Consider the following 25744-nt stretch of genomic DNA (forward strand, 5'->3'; position numbering starts at 1 on the left):
GATTATACGAATAAATCGCGGCGTGGGGCAAATCGCCACGTGTCTATCCCGAAAGCCTGTGGAAGCGATTCAATTGTCTAACTGTGAAAATGTTTCTAAACAATTTCTGAATATTTTCTACAATTTCTCCTGTGATAATAGCAATCTAGAAAGAGATTAGTAAAACGTGCATCACACGTAGAAGAAGTGGAATCGTTTATCTGTCGATATAAACTGAATCACTGAATCCTGTCTCGACTTCTGTGACAGAAGGAACACGAGTGATAACTTGACGATATTACTCGTTGTAGGATTTAACGCTTAACTGAACCCAGGGGCCAGCGAGTATGAACACTATTGAACACGAATGCGACGAGGCGTGCAGGGTAGCACAGTCATCTGCCTGTAATTAATGTAAAATGGAAATTCCACGCGTGGAAAGAAGCCTCTCTGACAATTTAATTAGCGACTGTCGATCGACGCACGCGTTCACGTTTCACTGAGATCAACGCACAATTACAGAACGGAAAAACAAATTTCCCGCCATGGATGTATAATCCTGCAGCGACCGACTTGCTGTTGAAACAACTACCAAGCCTTCAATTACGGAATTTAACTACACTGTGGGTTGTATAAAATATTATTTAATCCTTGTTGTATACAACAGAGTGCCTATTTGGAAGTTTCTGTGTTTTTGTGAAAACATCCCAATTCTCTTTTCTGCCCATTTTGACGTCCATTCAAATTTTATAAAAAAACATCTGTGCCCCTATTTTTTTTAAATTGGAGTCTGTACACGCAATGGTTGAGCACGTGCAACGCTAACAGCATTTAGAATAACAACGCTGTTAAGATTCAATGATAAAAATTTAATTGTATCAAAAGTGTTGTCAAGTTTTCAAATTTATTCTAAATGTTTCCAACACTAAAGATTTCCAGATAAACCAGTCACCCTGTACAACATGTACCATAGTCCCACCTTCCATATCGCCAGAAAGAGCTCATCAGAAAAAGGAAAGAAGTAGTTCCACCAGAAGAGAACGCTAGATCCCAAGAAATTTAAAAGAAAGCCCGTCAGCGTCGTTGGAGGTTTAAGAGGGCGTCGTAATTGGTAATTAACATTTATTAGACGTCCCATTGAGAACGTTGCCCGCGTAATTTACCTTTGACCAGTGTGATTGCATTATTTATGCGGGGAACACGCGATAGCGTCGATTCCCGCCTACGCGCGACTAATTACGACAGACCGTTTCGCGGACGTTTCGCAACAATTTGGAGCGGATGGGGTTGCACGCTTCAGGAGGAGGGGTAGAGAAGAGGGAAGAGAGAGAGAGAGAAGGGGAGAGAAGGGGAGAGCACTGTCCCGATGTCGAAATATCGCGTCAAAGAGTCGTAGCACCGAGTCGGCCTTTCATTCGGGCGCAATTATGACTGGCATTAAAACGAGCCGGTAGCGCGAGCGATAAACAATGGTCGGCGCGTTTCGAGAGCGATCCGCGCGCTTCCTGCCGCCCGCAGATTCATCGCCGACCCTCTCCTTCTTCCGTCCTCCATTTCGCGCATTTAGTTCGTTCACATTCATCCGATTTTCATTCGACCGCTCTATTCAACCGCGTATCGAGTGTCATTATGCGATTACAACCACTCGCGGGCTGCTTTATGCCTGGCGAACTGTTTAGCCGATTGTATCGTCTTGATAATGAACCGCCATCAGCGGTGAATCGAGCAGGATTCGACTGTCTCGCGATGTCTGGATAGGGTAATGGACTTTGTAGACTATCGAGAGTCTTTATGGGGGTGGATTCGTGAAAGAGGGTGAATGAGGTGAAGACGAGAAGGGGTTGCTGAGGGTGTAGCGGGGGCGGTGTTTTGAGCTTCTTTGATTAATCTTTCCTTATTAATTAGAGTAAGCTCTTTAGTTATCAGACTTTCAGAGTATCGTGGTTTTCCTTCCTTAGGATTAAAAAATTAAAAATTAATTAAAACAATTTCAACCCCTTTTATGAAGTATGTTGTACCTAGTACGACTGGTTGGGAGAAGGTATTCCTAGGGCAATGAAAAGCCAACTCGGTTGAGCTGGAATTTTTAACAATTACGACAATTTTCCTTTGCGATTCCGATGAAATTAGACGAAATATATGAATATTTAACTACTTGCATGTTGGTTCTATTATACTTTAACTTTGTTCTCGATTACAATCAATTGCAGTGCAGGAGATTTGAAATTAAAAAATTCCAAGCTACAGTACTGCCTCGATTAATATGATTCTATTAATTATTTGAAACTTATATAGGTACTGCAAAAATGAACGCATTCCATGCTCAGTAGGGTTGCAAAATCTCATTGGAGATGTTGTTAGAAGAAGCCACGATCATTATTAAAAAGCCAACCCAGCGAGTTTTAATTATTTCTGCTTAAAACTGCGTTCATACTCAATAGAATATATTTTCAATAAAAGAGCCTGTGTTCGTATTAACGCGAACAATATTATAACTTTATAATTACCAAACCTCATGTGTACAACAGAACGTTATCCTCTGATGCTTTCAATCCTTAACTTTTCCTCATCAACGTATTACTGTATCAACTATGATAATTAATTATTTATTTATTTAACGAGCACAGCCCATTACATGTTATAGAGCCCAGACATGGAAAAAAGTTATCATAAAATAGAATATTCAGCTACTGAAATGCAATTCAAGTATCGGGACATGCATCATTAGATTGTGTACTTACTGGGACATATATCTTAAGCGCCTGATTATTGGGACATTTACCTGAATAATGTAGAATGGTGGACACATTTAGTGTTAAATTTAAAAATAATAATCTAGAATCTTTATCGTTATAATATCGTCACATTATTTATGTCGTATCGTTACGTTGCATTTTATGTCTTGTAATATTCTTATGCTGTAAATGCAGTTCCTAATTTTTAATCTCGACTGGACTAACACTGCTTTTCCACATCACCATCTAATAAAATCACACAATAATGCCTTGCAATTAATACTGTGTTCTAAATCATATATTCAGAATTATTTCAAAAGCTCAGTATTACCTGCAGCGCAAGCAGGAAGACAGTAAAAATGATAGAATTGCCTATCTCGTCCAGCTTAGCGCTCCTTCCGCCATCGTGCATTCGATTTCCCAATACCAACTCGTCCGATCGATGAACGCGATAAAAGCCTGATCCGAAGCGAATTATTTCCCTCGAGCGAGCCACTGGAGAAATGCCCGGCGTCTGAGCAACGTGGCGACGTCGACGCCACCGTCGACGACGCCTACGAGCACCGTAATTCATTAGACGCGCGTCGATACGCAGATATAACGAGCAGTCGAGATCTTACTCGCGACAGACCTAAATACGATCGCGTTCCAGCTCGTACGCGTTCGAACCAATCTTCTTCTGCGCGAGTTTCGCTTAATAATGTCGCGTAACGTCACGCTGCAGCGAGCAAGTAGTACAGGTCAACCGATTGGACATTTTTTTGTCGACATGGGGTGATAGAGCAATCGTCTGATAATTTTAATTACAGCTAGGATGTGATGGAGATTAACTCCTGTGCTGTTTTATGTTGCTAATAAATTGTGCTGTTAGATGTTGGAGGAGTTTGAGTATTTAACAAATATTCAAGGTTATAAATAATTAAGAAATATTGAAAGTTTGAAATATTCAAAAGATATTCAAAGTTTCAAATATTTAAAAAATATTTAAAGTTTTAAATATTCAAAAAATATTCAAACTTTCAAATATTCAAAATTTCAAATATTCAAAATTCAAATATTCAAAGTTTCAAATATTAAAATTCTTAATTTATCAACTTTCAACTCTGAATGATACCACCCTTCATACAAGGGTGAACACTTTGACTGCGATACTACCCACCTCAAATCATTACAATTAGAAGAAAGATAAGAAAAAACACTAATAAATACCCCCTGAAAATGAATCAGAAATAACTTTTTCTCATTCGAAATAATAGCTAATCTCACAGAATTTTTAGTAAAATTCCTCAGCGTCTCAGAGACTTAAATTGTCAAGTAAAATGAACCCAAAAAGTGTTCAAAACTAAAACCTGCTAGAAGAGAAAAATTGTCACGATTTTTGGGAATGTTTGCACTACATCTATAACAGTATTGCTCGATGGAGAAAGTTTCTGGTAAGCTAGTAACGTGTTTCATCGAAGGCTCGTGATCTCACCGTCGAAGGAGAATCCTGCGAGATCCACGTCGATCCGTCGACCCCGATCCCGAGGAGATTTTCCGCCTTTTCTCCTCTCGCCTCGTCCTCATCACGGTGGGTCACGACACGAGTCACGAAGCGTATTTTCGTGTGCAAATAAGAGCGGAGCCGAGTCGGTGTAGAAGACACCTTGCTCGATGTGAAATGGATGAGTATTTGGATAACCCTGGCTATTCTTTCCACTGAGTCTTTTTCCCTTCTCTTTCTTGGAATAGGACAACGCTACCACATTCTTATTTCAACGAGTTGAGAACGATGGAAGGCCTCATAAACGATTATTACATGCACGCGTAGAAATTCCAGATACACAGAATTTTACATTAAAATCTATTACAGGAATTTGTAAATTTAATATTGTAATTATAAATATGTGAGATTTAGAGTCGTAGTTTTTGTAAATTTGTGTACTGCTTAATTATGGAGAGAGGCAGTAATTTCAGAAAAATATAAAATTGAAGCTTCATGTATTTTTGGATACAGAATAGCAGTAGTTAGTACAGAATAGCAGTGAAATATTTTTACTAGATGCCATTTATCTCCACAATTTGACAGTATAATAGTTATATGTAAAAAGAGATGCACTGTATTTCTTGAAATTTTAAGAAGTAAAGAATCTTTCACCTAACACTGATATTCTTTTTTATCTACAAATTGCGAGGAAAGGAGTTCATATGCAAATCACACATTACTTAGGAAATTGTGTTGCAAGAGCAAAAGCGATTCGACCTATTAAACGACAGCTGTCCGAGCATACGAGTCGTAAAATTTTCTAGTGGTTCACGAGGTCCCACTTACTCTGACATTTCGCGGCACGTTTAAGAACCATTAGGATCGGACTAGATTAACGAGGTACTAACCAGAGTCCATTTACCGTGCATTTAATTGACCGTCGTCTCCGCGAACGGCCACAGACGAGCCTGAATCATCGTCAGCAATTCTCTCCGCGTCGCTTCCTGGTCTATTGTCGCAATGGAAATGGCCAAGGGAACAGATCCGCCAACCGGACTTCTTTGTACCATTGCTCGACGTATTTCAGTGCAATATTACACCTGATGAGGCTCTCATCTCGTGTTTGTGAAATGGAGTCGTCATTCAGATTCTTCGAGCACTTCACTTTCCCTTAGAAATTTGTACCTAGGTACTCAGTTACGACTATTTGATAACCGTTTTATTGACACTTGAAAATGGGATGGTATCGTCAATAGAACTATAATTGAATGATTAAGACCGAGAAAAATAGATTCCTCATAGTGTTTGTGTGTTTAAATAAAAGCCCTTTGGAAAGGGAGAGAAAAATAGAAACAAGTTACGAATATATGTGATGGAAATTTCAACTCTAACCACAGTGGCCAATAAATTTGCACTTTGCAGATTTGTACTACCTCATAAAAATACAATTTCCTGATTTATTCATATTTCCAAATGCATAGCCAGCCAGACAACGCGATACATAAATATATCACCTTCATATTTATAAATAAATCACAAATAAAGGATCGTTAAAAACCTACAAATCATACAAAATGTACAGCTACTAAAAGATACAACCTTTTAAAATCGCTTTCGAAATTAATATTTAACAATACATTAACATGTCCCCATTTCCAGCAAAAATTCAGCAAAATTCAAAGAGGACCTCGTCGATGGCTCTCCCTGCTATCCCTTCGAATCAGAATCCATCCCAAAGCAGCGCAACTAAGCATCCCATCGGACCGATGCACACTGGAATCGTAAACTTTTCCTCGTGAAATCCGAGGCAGCCAGGATTCCATTATCCCTCGCGAAACACCAGCGGTGTCGGTCAGTTCTGCGTGTGCTAAACTCTCGGTTAATCAACGCACGTGTGCGGCTAGAAACATCCCGAAGGAAAGTTCGACGGGATAGCCAGTCTCGCCTGGTTGACCACGAGGCAGGGCCGCAGAGAGAGATAGACGCTTTAATAACTTCCCAACTCTACTTACGAAATTGCGGGAACGAGGATTAACGAATCAGCAGATTCCAAATTTCTTCGTGCAGGAGTCCCAGCTCTGGGCCCTTCTTTCCATGTCCTCGGTGTCCCATGGACGCTAGCAACTTCGTGCACTGTCACGAGGGGAAGGACGAGAGTGTCACTGTGTCGCGATCTCCCCATTCACTTCACTTCACTTCACCTTGTATTGTTCTGTATTGTATTGTTAGCGGAACCTGGACCTGGTCGAGGGGATACACGCGCGACTGAGGAGGAAGAATTTTGGGACAGTTTATGGGGCAAGTGGGTCAGGAGTGGTGAAGTGATGTGATTGGTCAGGGGGCTGATTGGGGATGGAGACACAAGAGGAGATGGAAAGGCTCTTAAGTTCGACCTTGGAAGAGAAAAGAAGTAGCAGTGTTTGGAGAAGTACACAAGGAAGTCTTGTCGATTTTGAGGTCTGTTGTGGACAGAGCTTAGAATTTTAGATGAATGGAATTTATGAATTATTCTTGGAGCTATTCATTGTTTCTAGGGCTAACGAGGGATGGAGACACAAGAGGGGATGAAAGAGCCCTTAAGCTTGACCCTGGAAGAGAAGACAAACAATAGTATTTGGAAAGGTACACAAGGAAGTCTTGTTGTTTTTGAAGAGCAGGCAGAGTTTACAATCTCATAATATATATGAGATTGACACAAGTGATAGGCTTGTGATAATATGCAATAAAAATATGGACATATTGAATCAGTTGGAGATGCTTTTCAGAGGACAAAACCACATTCGTTTTTTTCGTTTAATGGTATCAGAAGTGTCTAGAACATATATAAACATATTTATTTATCATAATCATATTTTAAATTATAATAGTATTCGGTTAACTTATGCAAAGTTAGTAACAGATTGCCGCTGTGCGTGTCACCGCTTAGGAGACTCTCTTAACCTCTTCAGTATCACCGACGAACATATCCGTCAACGTATGACTACTCACTAACGAAAAGGTTAAAAGTAAACCGATCAACAATGGCGTACCGACGTGTTTATAAAATTCGGCTAAAAAAATATGGTCTGTAAAAAGTATCACTGGCTCTCGTCCAAAACGTTCAATTAATCTATCTACACTAATTACTCTAAAATGATCGAAATACATGAAAATTTGAACGCTGAAACAGTCGCGAATAGAACACTGTCGTCAAAGTACGCCTTTAGAATCTATAGCACATGTATCCAGTCCTTAATTAGCTTCCTAGTTAATACAAAACTAACTTCGCCGAAGGTGTGTTACGTCACATTAATATTCATCGACAGAGGGATTCGCTGTTGATAAAAGACAGAAATCGAATCCCCCTCCGAGCCTCTGGGGAATCTCATCAACCTTGTCAATCCGTTTAAAGGTGCCCTTAAATCGTACCAGCCTAAATGGCTCCTCGTTAATCCTCGGAAGGCGAATGGTTTTCGACGGATGCGGGAAACGAATGCAGAGTCATTTTGAACCATAACAGAATTTCTATTGCAATCTAGTTTTCGGAAGGAATTGAACATAGAAACGTATTTTCTATGCAATAGTAGGGAGCAAATTCTCAGGTGCAAATAATTACAGATAATTCCTGCGCTACAGGTTCCCAAGATGTCTGACGCTGACAGGACAAAGTGACCCTCCATTCGTCGCACGAGGGTTAAAGAACCAACGTCCCATAGTAAATAGAAACACAACCAATCGATGGTGAAGTCGCGGGAAATGGAAGTCGAGCAAGGGAACACGCGGCGCAAAGAATTTAAGCAAACAAGGGAATACCGCCACGTTTTCGACCTTTTAATCCTTTTCCCTCTTACGATTGAACGTCTCGCGAAAGTTCATGATTAAGTATGGACCATGGTTCGAGAGGAAAGCGACTTAATTTCGGAGCTTGCTGCATTTTTGGTCGAAGAAATCTGCACGTATTGGAACTTTTAAATAAACTTTTCTTCTTGGACGAAGCAAAGCTCAGAAGCATTCTGCAAAGGTCTCAATTTTCCGTGTGTAACATCTAAATTTCTGTATTGGTACTAGCTATTTAGCATAAATTAACGTGACTTTCCTCGCGAACCTCTACCATGGTTCACGAACAGCTGAATGTAACTCGAGGAGCACGAAGGACGATGGATAAACCGAAGGCTAGCTCGCCGAATTGTGATTCAGTTCGTTCGATTAGTCTGATTCGTAGTCATCACTGATTTTGTCGGCAGTTTTAACGCGGCGAGTCTTTCTTGGCAGCGCGTAGAACAGCTCAGACTGTAGAGCCCTCGGGATATCAAGCTCGTAGGCCTGAGAATCGTCCGTCAGACACTTCTTGATGGCCCTCATCGCTAACTTTTGCAAAGAGTATAGCGGCAATGTGATGTGCACAATCGTCCTTCTGTGCCTCGGCACCCATCTGTCGATAGGACCATCGAACCCGATAGGCCAGTACACATCCTCCTGCTTATGCACGTACCTGAAAACCGTGCCCTTCTTCTATCCTCTGCGATGCAAACACAAATCCTAGCATCTGCCGCGGGAGATGGCCTCTGACGAGGATAGCTCTCTTACCAATTCTCAAATAAGTAAGGTAAATGTCCTGGTATCCGACCATGTCCCAGTACCTGGACCCTAACGCTAATTTTATTCAGTTTTAATCTTAAATTCTTACGTGTATAATAAAAGACAGTATCTAGAAAATAAGGAAAGGATTGTGGTGACTCGAACGATTTTAAATTCGTTTCCACTGGCGAATGCTGGTGATGCTAACCAGCATTTAATTAGCAAGCTAGGTCTTGCATGGTAACACGTTGTTGTCGTCCTGAGCGTTGCAAGGGAAATTTTCTGTTTTTCCTTGTAACGTTTAGGAAAAACCAACACGTGTTGTTTCACGAGAACCCTTTGTGAAGAGATTCTAGAGACCTCAGAAGACTCCTGGTCGCCCATGCGAATGGTTCTCAAGGAACGCTGTGGTTCGTCTCGTACACGTGTACAGAGTAATTATTTATAAGTGTTGAGTCGCAAGAAATTCTATTTTTGTTGTACACGCGAGTGTATATTAATAACGTACTCCTATGTCTATCCTAGAGTATAAAATAGAATATTCAGCTACCGAAATGCAATTCAAGTATTGCATGCATTCTTAGGTTGTCTACTTACTAGGACATGTATCTTAAGAGTCTGGTTATTGGGACATTTACCTTACAATTAATCAAACCTTCGAATTTTTGAACTTTCAAGTGGATACACAACTATGCAGAATTTGGGTACGATTCGAATATTTCAAATATTAAATATTTAAAAGTGGGTGCCATTACTCTGGTTAGAGACTAGCAAGGACTCATTAAATAGTGGGCGTTACTTCTAGCGAGCCCTGCTAATGAAATTTAATCCACGTGGACCGCTTGAAGGAACATTCCTCACATTTTTCTTGGAGCCTTTCGCTTCGAACGAAGGAAGAGTCGAATATACACTCCCAGGCAAAGGTATTAGAACACTTAACAGCCTAATGCTTCTAACTCGTCTATTAGGATCCTTCGATAGCCTCCTTTTAGTACACGTCTCTATTTAGAAAATTACTTCCCATTGTTGGGATATTCCCATAAAAACACGATAATCGAGTGAAACTGGCGCGTAAACCCAAGCGCCAATTCTCGTCAAGTTGACGACTCCTCCTTCGCTGGAAGCTCTTTACTGAACCCGAAGCAGATTGCCCTCGGACGATCCGAGAACAGAGAACTGGGAAAATAACGTTCGCGCTCGACAAACTTCAATCCCGTTAATCGAAATAGCAGCCAGTGTACCATCGACTTTCTCCGATTCGAGCGACTTAAACAGCGTAGGAAGAGAGAACTGAAGAGCAAATAACAGTCGATCGTTTCCCGGCGATCTTACAAGGGGAGCACATGACTTGTTCCACTTTAATTCGTACTGTTGGAGGCTCAGATATCAGCGGGACGACGAGAAGGGCTGGCAAGTACTAGCAGTAACAGGTAGACTAGCATTTTTACACAAATTCACGTTCCACAGTATGGAAAAGTCATCTGCTTTAGATTGGCAGCGAATATAGGTGGAGGGGTTAAATACAGATCTTGAAAAAATATTGTCTTTTTCCACAGAGCCAATCAGAGCTCCCTGACATGTTCTAAGTTTCCAACAGTACAAGAGACTTGGGGTCACCACCAGGGACGTCAGACGAACAGAACTTTCTGAGGTCACCACAATAGGAGTAGGGGAACATGGGGACCCAATAAGGTCAGACAGCGACACTCCCCACTCCTGCTTCTACTTGTAGTGTAGGGGAATTGTGTCAGTGATTTTCACTGCATTATATTTATGCATGTTAAAGGATAAGTGTTTAGTTTATAATTGATAGCCACAGGCAGCGCGTGGAACTTCATTCAAAAACAGAACCTGAAGAAGTGTGGATTTATGGTATACGTGTCGACAATTCTGCATTTTGTATCAATTATTCGCATTGGAAGTTGCAATCGTTCAATATCTATTTTACTGTTCATAAAATGTATCCAGTGTTTATACTCAAAATACAATTCTCTTCACTAAACCCTACATAGGGACCTCAGAAAGTTCTGTTCACTTGACCTCCCTAGTCACTCGAATAAGAACTCCTGAATCGGTTTAAACGATTCCTACCTCTCTTCGGTCTCCGCGTTGACGAAGATCCATGGATGGGTGACGAAAGTGTTAATGTCCCGCACGTCTCCAGGTGACACCTTCCCATAGCTGATTCGTTGCCCCTGGTAATCGATCCAATATAAAATGACACTGTCCTCTGTCGTGTTGCAGAACTGAATGAAGGACCTGATTTCGTGCTTCCTCGAACGAATATCTGGCAGTTGCCTGTCGTTCTCACATGCCACTCTGTGCATGGCTCTCTAACTGCCGATATCCTTTCGAAATTCCCACCAGAACCCTGCTCCTTGCCCGTTCTCGCCACCTCTCCCCTCGTGCCAACGCCGCGCAACTGCTGAAAGCAGAAAAAGGAATTGACTCCGATTAATCGGTCACTGCTCATCGAATGGTACACACAAATTTAATCCTCCCTTTTTGGAATTTCATTTCCACTACTGATCTAGATATTTCAGATTCTGCGTGTCTTTACCATAAGAATATTAGAAACTCCACAACTTCGAGGTTACAGAGGGCTCGATATACACTGATAAAAGAAATATAAATCTACTATAATTTTTTTCTCCTAAGTCAGACACAAAGAAATCATCGATTATTTTTCTTTCCGAGTTTTATACATTTTCAAAGTCATTTCACTCGTTTTTGTCAAAAAAACAAATTAGCAATTATTAGAGGTGAATTATAAACGTCAACCACGAGCAGACACCCCATCGGCGAGGCGAAATTTCTCCAAATTCGAGCGTGATCAATTTTTCCAGGCGGCTCGAGGGGCGAGAGGGCGCCGAGACGAGCCACGCGGATTGAAAAATCGATCGCGTGTAAACAATTTCGGTGGCCAAATTGCCGAGCCAACGGAGGCACTCGCGTGTCCGGTAAACGTATCATAAAAAACGTCCGAATATTTGCTCAGCGATTTTTCCCTCTTGCGTTTACGCGGTCTGATCCAAACGCGACTGAATGGGAAAATATTTGGTCGAAGATACTTTCCGCCGTGAAATCCGATGAAACCATGAAACGTGCAAGAGAACGCCAACCCAGCGCGATAGTTTGCTCAACGTAAGGGCAACACGAGATTTATAGAAAAATACAGAACTGTATTAATATTATTATGTTATTTTATCTGACACGATGAAAATTCACAGGCCAGGAAAATATTTACAGAGCAGGAGCTTGGAACTGTGGATCTCTCTTCGAAAATTTCAGATGTGCAGGGTGTAAAGTATATGTCTCAGTAAGTAGTTAACCATGTCCTAATACCTAAACACTAATATTAATTTTATATGAAATAGTATTCTCAGTCCCTGAGACCTCGTAATTGAAACATTGGAATCTACAGCTTTAGGTCACTTATTTACTAAGACATTTGATATCTGAAGCATTTAGGTATCGAGACATTTACCTGAAGTCAAAACTTCAATCACAAATACGGAGAATTTTAAACCTATAAACACTTGATTTATTGTATCTTATAGAGTAATATAAGAATTCGAATCGTGGCTCCACATAGAGTCTTGAAATTCTGAAATAACCTGTATACCTGAAAGGTAATTTTCGTTTCCAAGTGGCAGTCACTTTCCCCTACGACTCCACTTTCGCATAAAAATAAATTGACCCAACAGAAACAGCGCACAGTAGAATTTTCGAATCGAAAGTCTCTTATCAAACGTTCAGAAAGCGGAAAATCGATTGGTACCGTGTATGGGCGTATTATCAAAGAGAAATCTGGCGGTCGCGCCCCGAGTCGCATACCTTTTACGGGCTTCCACTTTTCTGGGAAAAGCCGTAATGGAGTTTCGGCGTTCTCCGCCATTGTTTTGCAGTTTTATAAGCCGCCGAGAGTGCAGGGAACGTTCTGCCAGCGAGCGAGCGATTTTACGCGATACCAGGGAGAGGGGACCAGGACATCCGAGGTGAAATTTCGGTGCTCCGCCATAGGTGAACTCAGGATTGTCTCAAGCTAACCCCTGAAGAATCTTAAATGCCTCGAAAAACAAATCTCTTAGGAAGATCGTCAGTCTCCAAAAAATTTTTAAATCAGCAAAGTTAAAATCAAAAATATTAAAATCTTCACAACCAATATCAAACACTCCTCCCTCAAACCTAGAAAAATATCAGTGGTCTTTGTGTGACCTCAGAATTCTCTCAAGATTACCCCTAAAAAACACTTAAAACCCTCAGAAACCTAGTTTGCAAAGAAAATTCTGAGCCCGCTAAAACTGAAGAAATGATCAAAATTGAAACGAGAAATACTAAAATCCCCCCTGCTCGAATGTTCACAACCAGCACGAACAACAAACATTCCACCCTCGAACACTCAAGCCACTATCCCCTCCGCAACATCGGCACTTCCTGCAGCCCAACTTCCGCGGCGGAAGTTGCGAAAGTCGCAACTTGAGAAACAAACCGCGAGACCGTTTGTTTCTCCGTCATAATAATCCGCGCGCGGTGCAGATCTTGGCGTTGAAGAGGGCGCGCGAGTGGAAGTTTCGCCGACGGCTGCTGGAAGTTGGAGTCCCGCGGGTAGAGCGCTCGCGTCGCGATAAATCGCGAAAGATATACGGAATAACTTCTTATTGCGAGGTGGGCCCGCGGTCGGCCGAGCCCCTTATAAATCTTCCCTTCCCTTGTCATCGCTAATTCGGACCGCCTGGACCAGCTACCGAACGCCCTTCAACCCCTCCTTCCACCAGCGCCTTGCACCCCCTCCGCGCCACCTGTTTTACGGTTATCGATAGACGACAGGCGAAAAAGTTTTAATGAAACGCCGAGAACGTAAAGTCCTCCGCGTGTAATTCCGACGCGTGCAGTCGCGACGATCTTTTACGACCCCGAGATCTGGGAGGGGGATCGTATCTCTGTCAGAGGGGCGCAGGGGAGAAACACCCCTGTGTTGAGCAATTGAATCCATTTCCTCTTCGGTGGTGCAGCGGTGGAGGATGTTAGAGGAGGTTAAGGTTTGGGGAATCAGGGAAGAGGCGAGGAATGTACAAGTGATTTCTTGTTTTCCCATGAGGGGTTCGTTCGTACTGCGTTATAAGAAACTTAGGATTAGTGTAAATTGGAAGAATTGGTACCGTGTGTTTTTTATTTATTGGTTCGTTTATGGGTTATTTTTATTGTTAACTGTAAAGTCGATTTTTGGAGATTGGTTAAAATTGGGGACTAAGATCTTGGTGACTGTTTTTCGTTCACTGAAGTACTTTATTATTGATCAGTTTTAATTTATTTTCTGGAGGGTTGGTGCCTTCCACAGGGTACTAAAGAAATACCAGTTCTGATAGATATCTTATTACGAAAGTAAATTTTTTGAGGTTCAAGTTCGAGGAAGCCTGAGAGTCTGATCAGGATGAGAAATATCTCACCTGAATATAAATACATGAGACTCAAATTTGAAGGGTTAGAGAGTCTGAAAAATTGAAGACTTTTGTCACCCTGAATGACTCTCAACTGCAACATCATTTTTACGAATAAAACTCTATGGAAAATGACCCGACAAGTACGAAAGTTCAAAGACCTTAAGGTACATACTCTGGCGCCGCTAATAATTCATTTAAATAATATATCCGACGTTAACTCGACGCGGGACGCGTTTATCTAGGCGAAGCAATCAATCATGAGGTAGTAATCAAATAGCTGCTACGTTTCCTGATGGTCTCGCTCGTCGCTGAGAAATGTTGAGGAGAAACTGTGAAACGTAGGTATACGTTCCAGGGCTATAAATACCGCTTGGCCATTAAGCGACGATCCTTTCTCGGCGTCTGTCATTTACATTATAACAATTTCATGGTAGAGACCGTCCTTTGGAACGTGGCACGATCGAGCGACGTCGTTTCATGAATTAAACGTTACTCTGCGATCCTAGAGGAGGATGAGGTGAAAGTTTTATTCGATCAATCGAGCCTGCTGACTTCTGTCTTTTAATTGAACGATGGCTGGTTGCTGGGGGACTTGGATTGTTGATTTCATTTTTGGTTAGATGAATCGGGCTTTTAATGTTTTGTAAGACTTCCTTGATCCTTAGAGCTATAGACATGTAGTAGATATTTTTAACCTATAATTGAAGTGCCTTGTGGATCAGATATGTACTCTGGAAGAAGTTTCCAAAGGATCATATTTTGAGATTATGTTTTATGTTATATTTTTTTATAATCACAGATTTAACCTTGATAAGAACAAATTAGGAAATTTGTTTCTTGAGGGCTTCAGGATTTTTTAGAAGACATCTTGAGAGAATTCTGAGGTCCCCTGAATCACTGATATTTTCCTACACCTACACAAAAAAGAAGGAAGCAACAATTTTTAAGCATATGATAATTTCATTTTTGCCACTCTATTATTCTGTAAAAATACTGGAAACAGTGGACACTGAGTATCAAACAAAAGTAGAGCCCTATAAGAGACAAAGGCATGGAAGGAAAATCCTCATAACAAGCGAATCGTCCAACTGGGAAGAACACCTCCATCCAGGAAACTTTTCCCTCGCCTCACAAAATTTTCTTGCCTCCCCCAGGCATTATTCGTGACCGAATTTGAATATGGTCATCGTATATCATGAAGTCGCGGTATCTCTTCGAGTCTTCTTGGTCTGCAATCCTGATAAACGTCTGCGGATAAATGCACTCGCGAAGAAAGATAAATACCATTGCACAGTGACGTATTCAGCAACGAAAGAACAGAACTTTCTCGGCTACTGCGCCGAGAAAGAAAAATCCCAAAGACAGAAAAATCGTGGAACTAAAAAATTGAAGAGAAAATTTGAAAAGCACACTTTAAAAATTTAGAAAAATTGTATAAACGAAGGTGGATGTGAAAGTAACAAGATAAAATAGACGAAGGAATTAAGAGTATAATGCCTGTCAGTATACTGCCAAAAATTGTTAGCTGAGGGGAAGGCGATCGATAACGAACGACAACGTTCCATCGAAAATTCGTGTTCGAACGAGCGAACGACGAAACCGCATTATCGTTCGTCATCCCAGCTTTTACTGACGCTTCTTCGGTTACCGATGGATCAATGTTCTATAGACGTCGATGGCCAGTGATTCCAACGCCGGGACAAGACGAAATTACGCTTAAAAGCGATTACGTGGTATCACGACTGTCGCTTAGCCACCTCGTGCAATGTGATTACGCCACGTCGCTGGTGGAAGAAAATTGAGACGCCTCTAAGTATATTCCGCAATTCTACTCTTGCGACGAGACTGAGGTGCAATGTAGTCACGATTTAGGATTCCCAGGTCGACTGAGTGGATAATGTTAGTGGTTGATGAAAGTGGGACAACTTCGATGTTCAGTTCAGGAATGAAAAAGTAGAGGTTTTGATCTTTAAGATAAGTGCAGATTTACTACTGTATGATTTTTTTTTCTCAAAGTTACAGCAGCTCGAAGATCAATAACTTTTTCGATCTCTAGATTATTGCACTGTTGTGATAGTAAAGTCATACTTCTCACTTAAAGTGTGATAACTCATCGAAAAAAAATCGTATATCAATTTTTCAGGTCTCGTTGAAAAGGGGAGGCTTCAGACATGAAACCTACCATAAAATCAGTCTCGAAAAAAATTCATCAAGGCCCGGAGAGTAACTTGAATTGGGCAAAGATTTGAGGAAAAACCACCTTCTCTTTCGTAGGCTGTACAAAGATAGAAAAATTTTTTCAGAAAAAAACGATTCAGGGGCATAAAAGTAGAGGCTTTGCCCTTTAAAATGAGACCAGGCTCACTGCCGTACGATTTTTTTTTCAAAGTTACAGCAGCTCGAAGATCAATAACTTTTTCGATCTCTAGATCATTACACTATTGTGATAGTAAAGTCATACTTCTCACTTAAAGTGTGATAACTCAACGAAAAAAAAATCGTATATCAATTTTTCAGGTCTCGTTGAAAAGGGGAGGCTTCAGACATGAAACCTACCACAAAATGAATCTCGAAAAAAATTCATCAAGACCCGGAGAGTAACCTGAATTGGACAAAGATTTGAGGAAAAACCACCTTCTCTTTCGTAGGCTATACAAGGATAGAAAAATTTTTTCAGAAAAAAACGATTCAGGGGCGTAAAAGTAGAGGCTTTGCCCTTTAAAATGAGACCAGGCTCACTGCCGTACGATTTTTTTTCTCAAAGTTACAGCAACTCGAAGATCAATAACTTTTTCGATCTCTAGATCATTGCACTATTGTGATGGTGAAGTCATACTTCTCACTTAAAGTGTGATAACTCAACGAAAAAAAATCGTATGTCAATTTTTAAGGTCTCGTTGGAGAGGGGAGGCTTCAGACATGAAACCTACCACAAAATGAGTCTCGGAAAAAATTTATTAAGGCCCGGAGAGTAACTTGAATTGGACAAAGATTTGAGGAAAAACCACCTTCCCTTTCGTAGGCTGTACAAAGATAGAAAAATTTTTTCAGAAAAAAACGATTCAGGGGCATAAAAGTAGAGGCTTTGCCCTTTAAAATGAGACTAGGCTCACTGCCGTACGATTTTTTTTCACAAAGCTGTAGTAAATCAAAGATCGGCAATTTTTCGAGCCAGAATTAGTGACTCTTTAATTTTGCAAAATATATATAATAATTAATGCTCATATATATAAAATACTTTCCTAATACAGAATATAATTTTCGAGTATTTCTGATAATGGAAATATGACTCCTATTATTATGGTCCAGCCCACAAAGGCCCCACTCCAATTCAAAGAACGAGATATCGGTTAAGCCCGCGAATAACATTTTCCTCGGTGGACGAACGAAGACACTGTCTAGCGATTTCGACTATCGTGGTTGAATTGCGCGCAGCCGAGTCAGACCGAGCAGACGTTGTAATTTCCCCGGTAATTTGCAACTAACTCCGCGAAATGGCCGTCAGCAGTGAGGGAGGGATACCCTCGAATTGGAAATAATGAGTGGTCGAACTCGAGCAGCCTTTCCCATGCCGGCAAACTTTCTTAACGAACGTAACTGAAAACGCAACTGCCTTCGGCATCAATTACAATCGGAGTCGTCGGAACTTCCCCAGGATTCATAACATTAGTTTTTAATTAATCCAGGATATTCGCGAAGCGAGTACAGGCTGGAGGATTAAATCGAAGGAAAGTTGAGTAACTGAACATCTGATATCTTCTTCATCTTTTATGTTCTGCTTCGTGATAAGATCCACTGGCTTTGACCGAAGCAAACGATCCCCTATTACAACGCTGTATACGCTCGTTCGAGGGTCAGTGTTCCCAAGTTCTTTCGTTAAAATTGCACGAAGCGTCGATAATAGGCGGTTCCCGCGAAAAAGTTCAATTAAGGCGAGAGAATCGATTAATTGAGCGCGGACGAGATTACAGCCGCGGAGCGCTTAATTCTTTCTCATCGGACAATGCTCGCCTTCCCTGCAATCTGAGCGATGTACATTGTTCCGCTGGCAGAAGATCCATCAACTATCTTTCTATGGAGGAAGACGCGGAAATGGCTAGCATCGTCAGATTCCCTCGGTTATTGTCACGCGAAAAGCTGCTTTAATTTCTTTTCTTACGTTCGCGATGGAAGAATGTGTCGATTTCCTTTTAGTGGAAAGTTACTACTGTATTCTGTAATATATGAAGTTTTATGGTAAATGTGACTGAGTTTTTGGGGGTTGGTTCACTTCAATTACAATTAGAGAAATAACAAAAATTTAGGGGAGACTGAGGATAACACTTTGACTTTAAAGTGCAATAACTCAAAAAGTGTTACACTTAAAACAATCAATTTCGTACGAAAATGTTATCTAATTATCTAAGATTATTTATTCACAGTATGAAATTTCTTTAAAACCTTTCTCATAAAATAAAATACTGTCCTATAAAATTCTTCAAAATATCACCTTACTGCACCCATGCCCTCAATTTGTGTAAAAGGTCTTAGATTGAATAAAACGCAAAATTTCAGTAAGAAATTTCCTTTAGAAACTCATAGGACCCCCTAACCTAGGTTTCTTTTTGTGTACACCCTTAAGGCCATTAATCAGGCAATTCGAACAAAGTGGGATAAGGAAACTCTGCGCGCAGGAATGGAGCAAGCATGCCAGAGGAGGGTGGGCAAACAGCGAGGCCTTAATTTCCCGGCAGATACATGCAAAACGTTCGTGGAGGCAAGACGATGGAGCCAGGCGACGAGCAATCTGCTGGGTCGGCAAGTATTTGCTTAGGCCGAGTCGTAAGAGAACGAGAAATTGCGGCTACGACGATACGCGGGTACTTTATTACGTTTCCCTAGGAAAATGCTCCTCCTCGTTTCGAGCTGCTAGAGAACGCGACATGTATTGGATGTGAAACGCGTGAAAGAGGCTTCTCGATTTTGTATTATCGTTTCAAATGCAATACTGCACGAGGTTTCGTCGATTTATACAGAGTGTCCCAGAACTGATGGTACAAGCAGAAAAGAGGTGACTGTAAATGAAGAAATATGATGAAAATGTAGAAGCATGATTTTTGATATCATGATTCATTTTAGAGAAAATTCTGTGACTAGGCAAAACGAGTTATGTTACGTTTACAAAAAGTTCAAGTTAAATCGTTAATTGTGATTTAAAAGAATTTTTTCAATTAAAAATAACTGCTCATAGTCACTGCTCGTAATTGGAAACCCAGCGCCTGTGAAGTGGAATACTCAGGCTACGATCAGCCGCGACGCAGAGAGCTTGTAAGTAGTACAAGTCAACGATTGATACTCCATTCATATTTCCAGCTCTCTGTCCTGAATTTTTCTTTCTAAAAATTATTCCACGCTACAATTACACCACGTTTGATTCTCCCGAAAATATTCACACGAAATATTGTCCATAAAAACTACTGCACCAAGGGTTTCCTCACATGACAGCGCCGAAGAGGGCTCGTCGAGCAGAAGAGGGCGGTTCTTCGTTCACCACCGCACATTTCCACGGAAAAATTGCGTGATTTTCACAGGGGAGAGGGAAGCAGGAAAAAAAAGGACGGTTATACTCGTTTCAGCTAAAGCATTAAATTTTGTAATTAATATTTTTCATTTCGACATTGGCTGCCTTTATACGCGTCCCTCGCGCTTCGTTACAGTCGCGTCGCCACCCCACGCACACCCCCGCTCGAGTTTTAATTTCGACCGAGCGCACTGGCCGAGTGCCTAGTTACTCCATTGTGGAATTTCCTGTCGTTTATTTCTTTTTTTTTTTTTTTTATTCTGTTTCATGTTGTTTTCGCGTCGCTCGTTTTCGTTTGACGAAACATTCCGCCGTTCTTCGGAAACGAATATATTTCGTTTTTCGTCCGAACTTCGTTGCGCGTTTCACGTTATCGTCAAGTGAGATTTTTTATTAAAGCTGTATTCCTACCTTTTTTTTCGGTTTGTTACTCTTACTCGCGGCGACAGTCGAAAAAATATTTCGACGGTTTTAATTATACAATTTACGTTCCCGCTGAAATATCATATTTGTTGACTGAACGAGAGTGGGATAGGGCGAGCTGCTGTCTGAATTTATTTTTCGAAAATAAATGTAGAAAAAAGTGTTTCTAAGGTTTGTTATATATAAAGTGTACTGTACAGTCGCTGTGTAATAAAAATGAAAGGTGAAATGAATTTATAAAGTTCACACGATGGGTGCTAAATAAATTCTCTACAGCTCTCCTTCCCGTTTTCATGTGCAAATATATGGGCTGTTTTAAAATCTGTGCTAAAAGCAGAATGGTCATTCTAAGTGGAAACAGAAGTCGAAAATGTAGACCAGAGTCTTTTTACTAGACCAGGAGGCGTGGTTTTATTTGTCTGACTCGGTGTCTGACCAGTGACTCAATCTACTGCAAACTAAAGGTGCTTCCACTTTGTACCTCTAAACAATCCACAACTGTACTTCAATACTAATGACTAGACTCTAAATATTTATACATTTATGGACAATTTAGAATATATAAATGCCACAGAATATCTGTAATATTAAAAAATACAGAAAATATGAAAAAAACTTTTAGAGAGTCCTCCAAGCATTCTCCACCGAATTTCCAAGTGTTTCCCCAGAAGCAGACTCTGAAGAACGTCAATCACTTAACCCACTCGATAATGGAAATGATTAACATGTGGTCTGTGTTTCTATTTGTTCGTTCCTGGTACGGGCCAATGATCTACGCCGTCGATTACAGGCTCGATTCCAAGCACGTAGCTGTCTCCCGCGCTTTGTGGCTGGCCAGAGGTTCGCAAACAAACGAAAACGCTCGTTGTGTATCGATCGCGTTCGCGCCCGATCGCGGTAACAATGGGGATAATTGAGCGTACGAATTACGATAGCGAGAAGTACAGAGCCTGAATACAGTGGCTTGCTGCTGGGATACCGACCAGACCACGGGCCAATCGGCTCGACGACAAAGGGACAGAAGGACCGATAATCGCAGAACGCGATTGTTCCCCTTTGATCGAGATACAGTGCTCAGGGTTGCAATAGTTAATGATTGAGCTTTGGGATCTACTCAGAAATTTCTACCCCTAGAGGCTTCGCTATTAGGGATTGATTCGGTAGTGGAGAGACACTTAATGGACTCTTAAAAGACTCTGAGAGCTCTTAAGTCTGAGTAGAATCTCAGACTTTAGGGAGAGCCTGAGGGCTTTTAGATTTCGATAGAATTGAAGATTTTAGGAGCTTCCTGTTAGACTTAGAAACTGGTTCGACTCTTACACGTTATTTTTGATTATTTGTTGAATATTGAGAAATTTAATGTAAGGTAAATGTCCTAACACCTGGACGCTTAAGATGTCATACGTCCCAGTAAATGGACAGTTGAATTACATCTCAGTAACTGAATATAGTATTTTTTGGTAATGTTTTCTGTTTTTATTAGTAGTATTGGCTTTTATTAGAATTTAAGCTGAAAATTGAATAAAATTGACGGTAGTGTCTAGGTATGAAGACATGGTCCACTACTGAGACATTTACCTTATTCGTATATAATTGAAAATCTGAAGGTTTGAATATCTGAAAATTTAAAATGCACAAAATTTGAATACTTAAAAATTTTTAATTCAGAAAATTTGAATATGTGAAAATTTAAAATTCAAAAAATTTGAATATTTGAAAATTTGAAATTGGGAAGATTTGAATATTTAAAAATTTTAAATTCAAAAAATTTGAATATTTGAAAATTTGAAATTGGGAAGATTTGAATATTTAAAAATTTTTAATTCAAAGAATTTGAATATTTAAAAATTTTAAATTCAAAAAATTTGAATATTTGAAAACTTAAAATTCAGAAAATTTCATAATTTGGAACTGATTGCACCTCGACAGCTCTCCTCATCAGCTCTCGTATATCTCGATCTTAAACAGTAGTCACATTCCGCAAACCACGACGTAACAAGAATAGTGCAAGCAAGTATGCAGAGCTATCACACTGTCCCAAACGAACAACACGTTCCCAAATACGGACGTGTGGGTCAACAAACTACGTACGCGTTAATGAAAGCACACACGTCGGAACTGGCGAGCAGTTCGCGCGCAGTTACGCAAACAGCTCGGCGATGACATTAAAATAATACGGACGAGCGGAGTGAACACGTTAATTGGAATAATCGCGGCGCGTAATCGTACGTCAACACTCGTTAACTGCAACTGCACTAGTATTACCCTGTTCCCTGGAACGTGGGAGGAAACCTGTATCTTTGATGATAGGGCCGTCTTCGCGCCATTGTCGCGAGCGAAGGTGACAGTTAGAGGAGATGTAACAATAATGAGAGAGGAATTCCATGAAATATTAGGGACAGGAATAGTGGCTGATCATTTTAGTTAAAGAGACCTGTGTCTTTATTTTTAGCAGGTATAATTAGTATGAGATTATTAGTTTCTTATTATTAGAAGTGTGCTTAAAATATGACTGCTACATATCTGATATCATTTTTCAAGTTAGTTGAAGACAAACCAGGTGAATCTAGTTTTGCTTTGGATCAGAAATCATGAAGCAAATAAAAGAAATATACAAAAATCTTGAATTTCCTGACTAATGACGGTAAATTCACCGAAAATCCGAGTTCAGTCTCTCATCATTTTTTCATGCGAATTATCAATTTTGAAATATCTAGAATTCATGATGTTCCTGGAAATTTATTAAACTTGGAGTGTCTGATTAATGACTCGATAAATCCACTGGAAATCGGAACCCAATCTCTCGTCATCTTTTTACGTAAATTTTTAAACTCGAAATATTCAGGGTTCAACCTGTCCCTGGACATTCATTAATCTTCGAGTGTCTGACTAATGACTGGCTAAATCCACTGAAAATCAAAGCCAGCTATCCCATAATCTGTTCACGCAAATTTTTAACTTCGAAATATTCAGAATCCAAGTTCCCCCTGGAAATTGATTAATTATCAAGTGTCTGATCGATTCTCTACCAAACTCACTGAAAATCTCCCGCAACCCTTCCATGCAAATTTTCACCCTCCCCACTCGTCGACTCGCCCGTCGAATTCATATTAAAGGAAAATCCAAGTAAGCCTAGCCTCGGATCAAACCTCATCAAAGCAGCTATCGGCCCAAAATCCCTCGAAAGAATGGACCCATTAACCACCTTAATTTCCGAGTTCCCCGATACCAGAGGGATAAAACGAAGAAGCCCATTAATTCTCGTCCAGAGTCCAACACGGTGCAACGCATCCGGGCTCGGTTTCTTTCCCTTATCGAACCTATTCTTCTAATTTCACCCCCGACGAACTCACCCCTCGGCCATTCAGGGGCGCGAAGGGGGGGAGGACGAACGAGCGGAGAACCGTAATCCCATCACGGAATGTGGCCGAGAGAGAGAGGGGGGCGAGAGATCGTCGGTTGGCGGTCGTTCAAAGCCGCGCCAGGTTCAAAGGGAATCGAAGCCAACTTTAACCCGACCGACGCGGTCTCGCGAAACAAGAAAATTCTGCTCCACCTCCCCGTGCACGGGGGTGGGAGGGACAATCGGGAGCTTTGATCGGCCGCTGGAATCTGTTTCGAGCCGAGGCACGTGGCTCGACCGTGCAAATATTCGACGGGGCCACGATGCACGGGCGAAAAACCGACTAATGGCGTACAAATTTGTCGAGGCAGGACGATTGAACGTGGGTGTCGACGGGCTGGCGGAAATTGCGCGGACCGAATTCTGCGGTCGCCACTGATTCAGGGGATTTTGTTTCAGAATGGGAGAGAGAATATTTAGAGGGGGGTTTTTTTTTTTTAATCCTCACCTTGCTTATTTACACTTACGATTTCTGAGGAAAATCAATTTTAGATGAAAAAGAGGTCTTTAGTTTTTAACTTATTTTCTTTTTTCGTAGAAACTGGTTTGCGTTCTCTGAAATTGTGACTTGAGGTATCAGTTGATTTATTGGTTAGTTAGTGTCATTAGGTGGATAACAAGTCACTGTTTTCTAGTTTAAAGAAGGAAGAGTTAAATTTCACGCCATGTGGGACGAAGAAAAATTTCTGGAAAGTGTCAAGTTTAGATAAGAAAGAAGGTCTTTTTAGTTTCCAACTTTTTTTGCATGTCTCATATTAGAAATTAATTCAGTAAGGGTTAAACTGAAGAAGAGTATCTATTTATTGAATATTAGGAAATTTAATAATTCGGGATTTTGGATATCCCTATTATGGAATCCTTGAAAATTTCAGGACTTGAATATTCCAACATTTGAAAATTTGAATACTTGAAAATCATCATATTTGAAAATTGTAATATCTCAAAATTCTTAAACTTCAATATCCAAGATTCTAAAAATTTAAATGTTCAAAACTCTACACATTCAAAGAACATATTACCATGTTGTGAGTACCTCCACAAATCATTACTTTGCAATACCAAATGAAGATGGAACACTGGTTGGATCCAATAATAGAAAGCATCGGTGGAGCGCAGATCAAGCCAGCTGCACGGCTAAGCAAACATTGGAACACCTTTCTGAAAGGACAAATCTCTCTTCCAGAAACCTCAAACAATAGCGCGCAGTCGGGGTCGTGAAAACCTCAAATATCTCAGCGAACAAGCGCAATTATGGTCGTTAGAGAATACAGGTGGAACACGCTCGACACGCAATCAGAACGCTGCAATAGCACTTGTCCCAGTTGTTATTTGCAGATACAGGGGCCTCTTTAAACAACAGTCGAGATAAACATCGCTGGCATAACAGAACCTATCTACACCGACGCGTGTAATATTAATTTGCTGCGAGGGTAGCGGTCTCGCCGCGGAAGGTAGCTCTACGACAGCAGTAAAGTTTCTATGTGGTGGTTGTGAAGGATGTTTGTACTGGGGTTCCCTGGAGAATGGGTGTATCGTTATTATTGTTACAGAACTTGCCTACCGCGAACGTATAAATATAGCGAAAGTGTTCGAGCATCTCTTCCCGAATTTTGGATAGATACAACTCGAATCACTTTCATTATGTATAGTCGTATACTAGGTGTTAGTACACCGCGACCCACGATCTATTTTTGTCTGGCCCACAAGCTCACTTTTAAAACATATTATTTGAAAAAAGAATTCTACTCGCCTTGTTGGAATTCTGCAAGGTTTACTTTGAACCAAGTACCTCATGTTTTCAACAAGTGTAATTGATAGAAACTCAAATAGGCAACTAAGCAGAAATAGTATCTACTCTTTTAGGGGATAAATGAGAACGAAGCAACACTTAAAAAGGGAAATAAAAAAGCAGCAGGAAACTAGAAAATTACACAAAAACATAAGTTGAAGTATACTTCAATATTTACAATAAAATATAATACAGACAGTGGTGGGTCTTCCACCTACACAATCCAAGAAACATGCACTCTTTTAGGGAACAGGTCACAACGAAGTAACACTTAAAGAGGGAAATAAAAAAAAAGCAGCACGAAACTAGAAAACACAAAAATCCATGAGTAGAAGTATCCTACACAATCTATAGTACAATATCGAACAGACAGCGGCCCTGTCTTATAT

The 25744-nt window shown here is 40.6% G+C and overlaps 1 protein-coding gene across 4 annotated transcripts in view; it reads right to left on the bottom strand.

Annotated features, from left to right (window-relative positions):
- The window catches only part of Ph4alphaefb (prolyl 4-hydroxylase subunit alpha-1), a 260485-nt gene that overhangs the window by 184280 nt on the left and 50461 nt on the right, over positions 1-25744 (bottom strand). For 3 of the 4 annotated variants that reach the window (XM_076379853.1, XM_076379870.1, XM_076379845.1), the window contains one exon: positions 10828-11161. In XM_076379853.1, the coding sequence (XP_076235968.1) occupies positions 10828-11063 (236 nt within the window). In that variant the 5' untranslated portion in view covers positions 11064-11161. The remainder of the gene's footprint in view (positions 1-10827; positions 11162-25744) is intronic. The other variant, XM_076379861.1, reaches the window with a different exon arrangement.

The sequence above is a fragment of the Calliopsis andreniformis genome, chromosome 1 (assembly GCF_051401765.1).
Source record: "Calliopsis andreniformis isolate RMS-2024a chromosome 1, iyCalAndr_principal, whole genome shotgun sequence".
Classification (NCBI taxonomy): Eukaryota; Metazoa; Arthropoda; class Insecta; order Hymenoptera; family Andrenidae; genus Calliopsis; species Calliopsis andreniformis.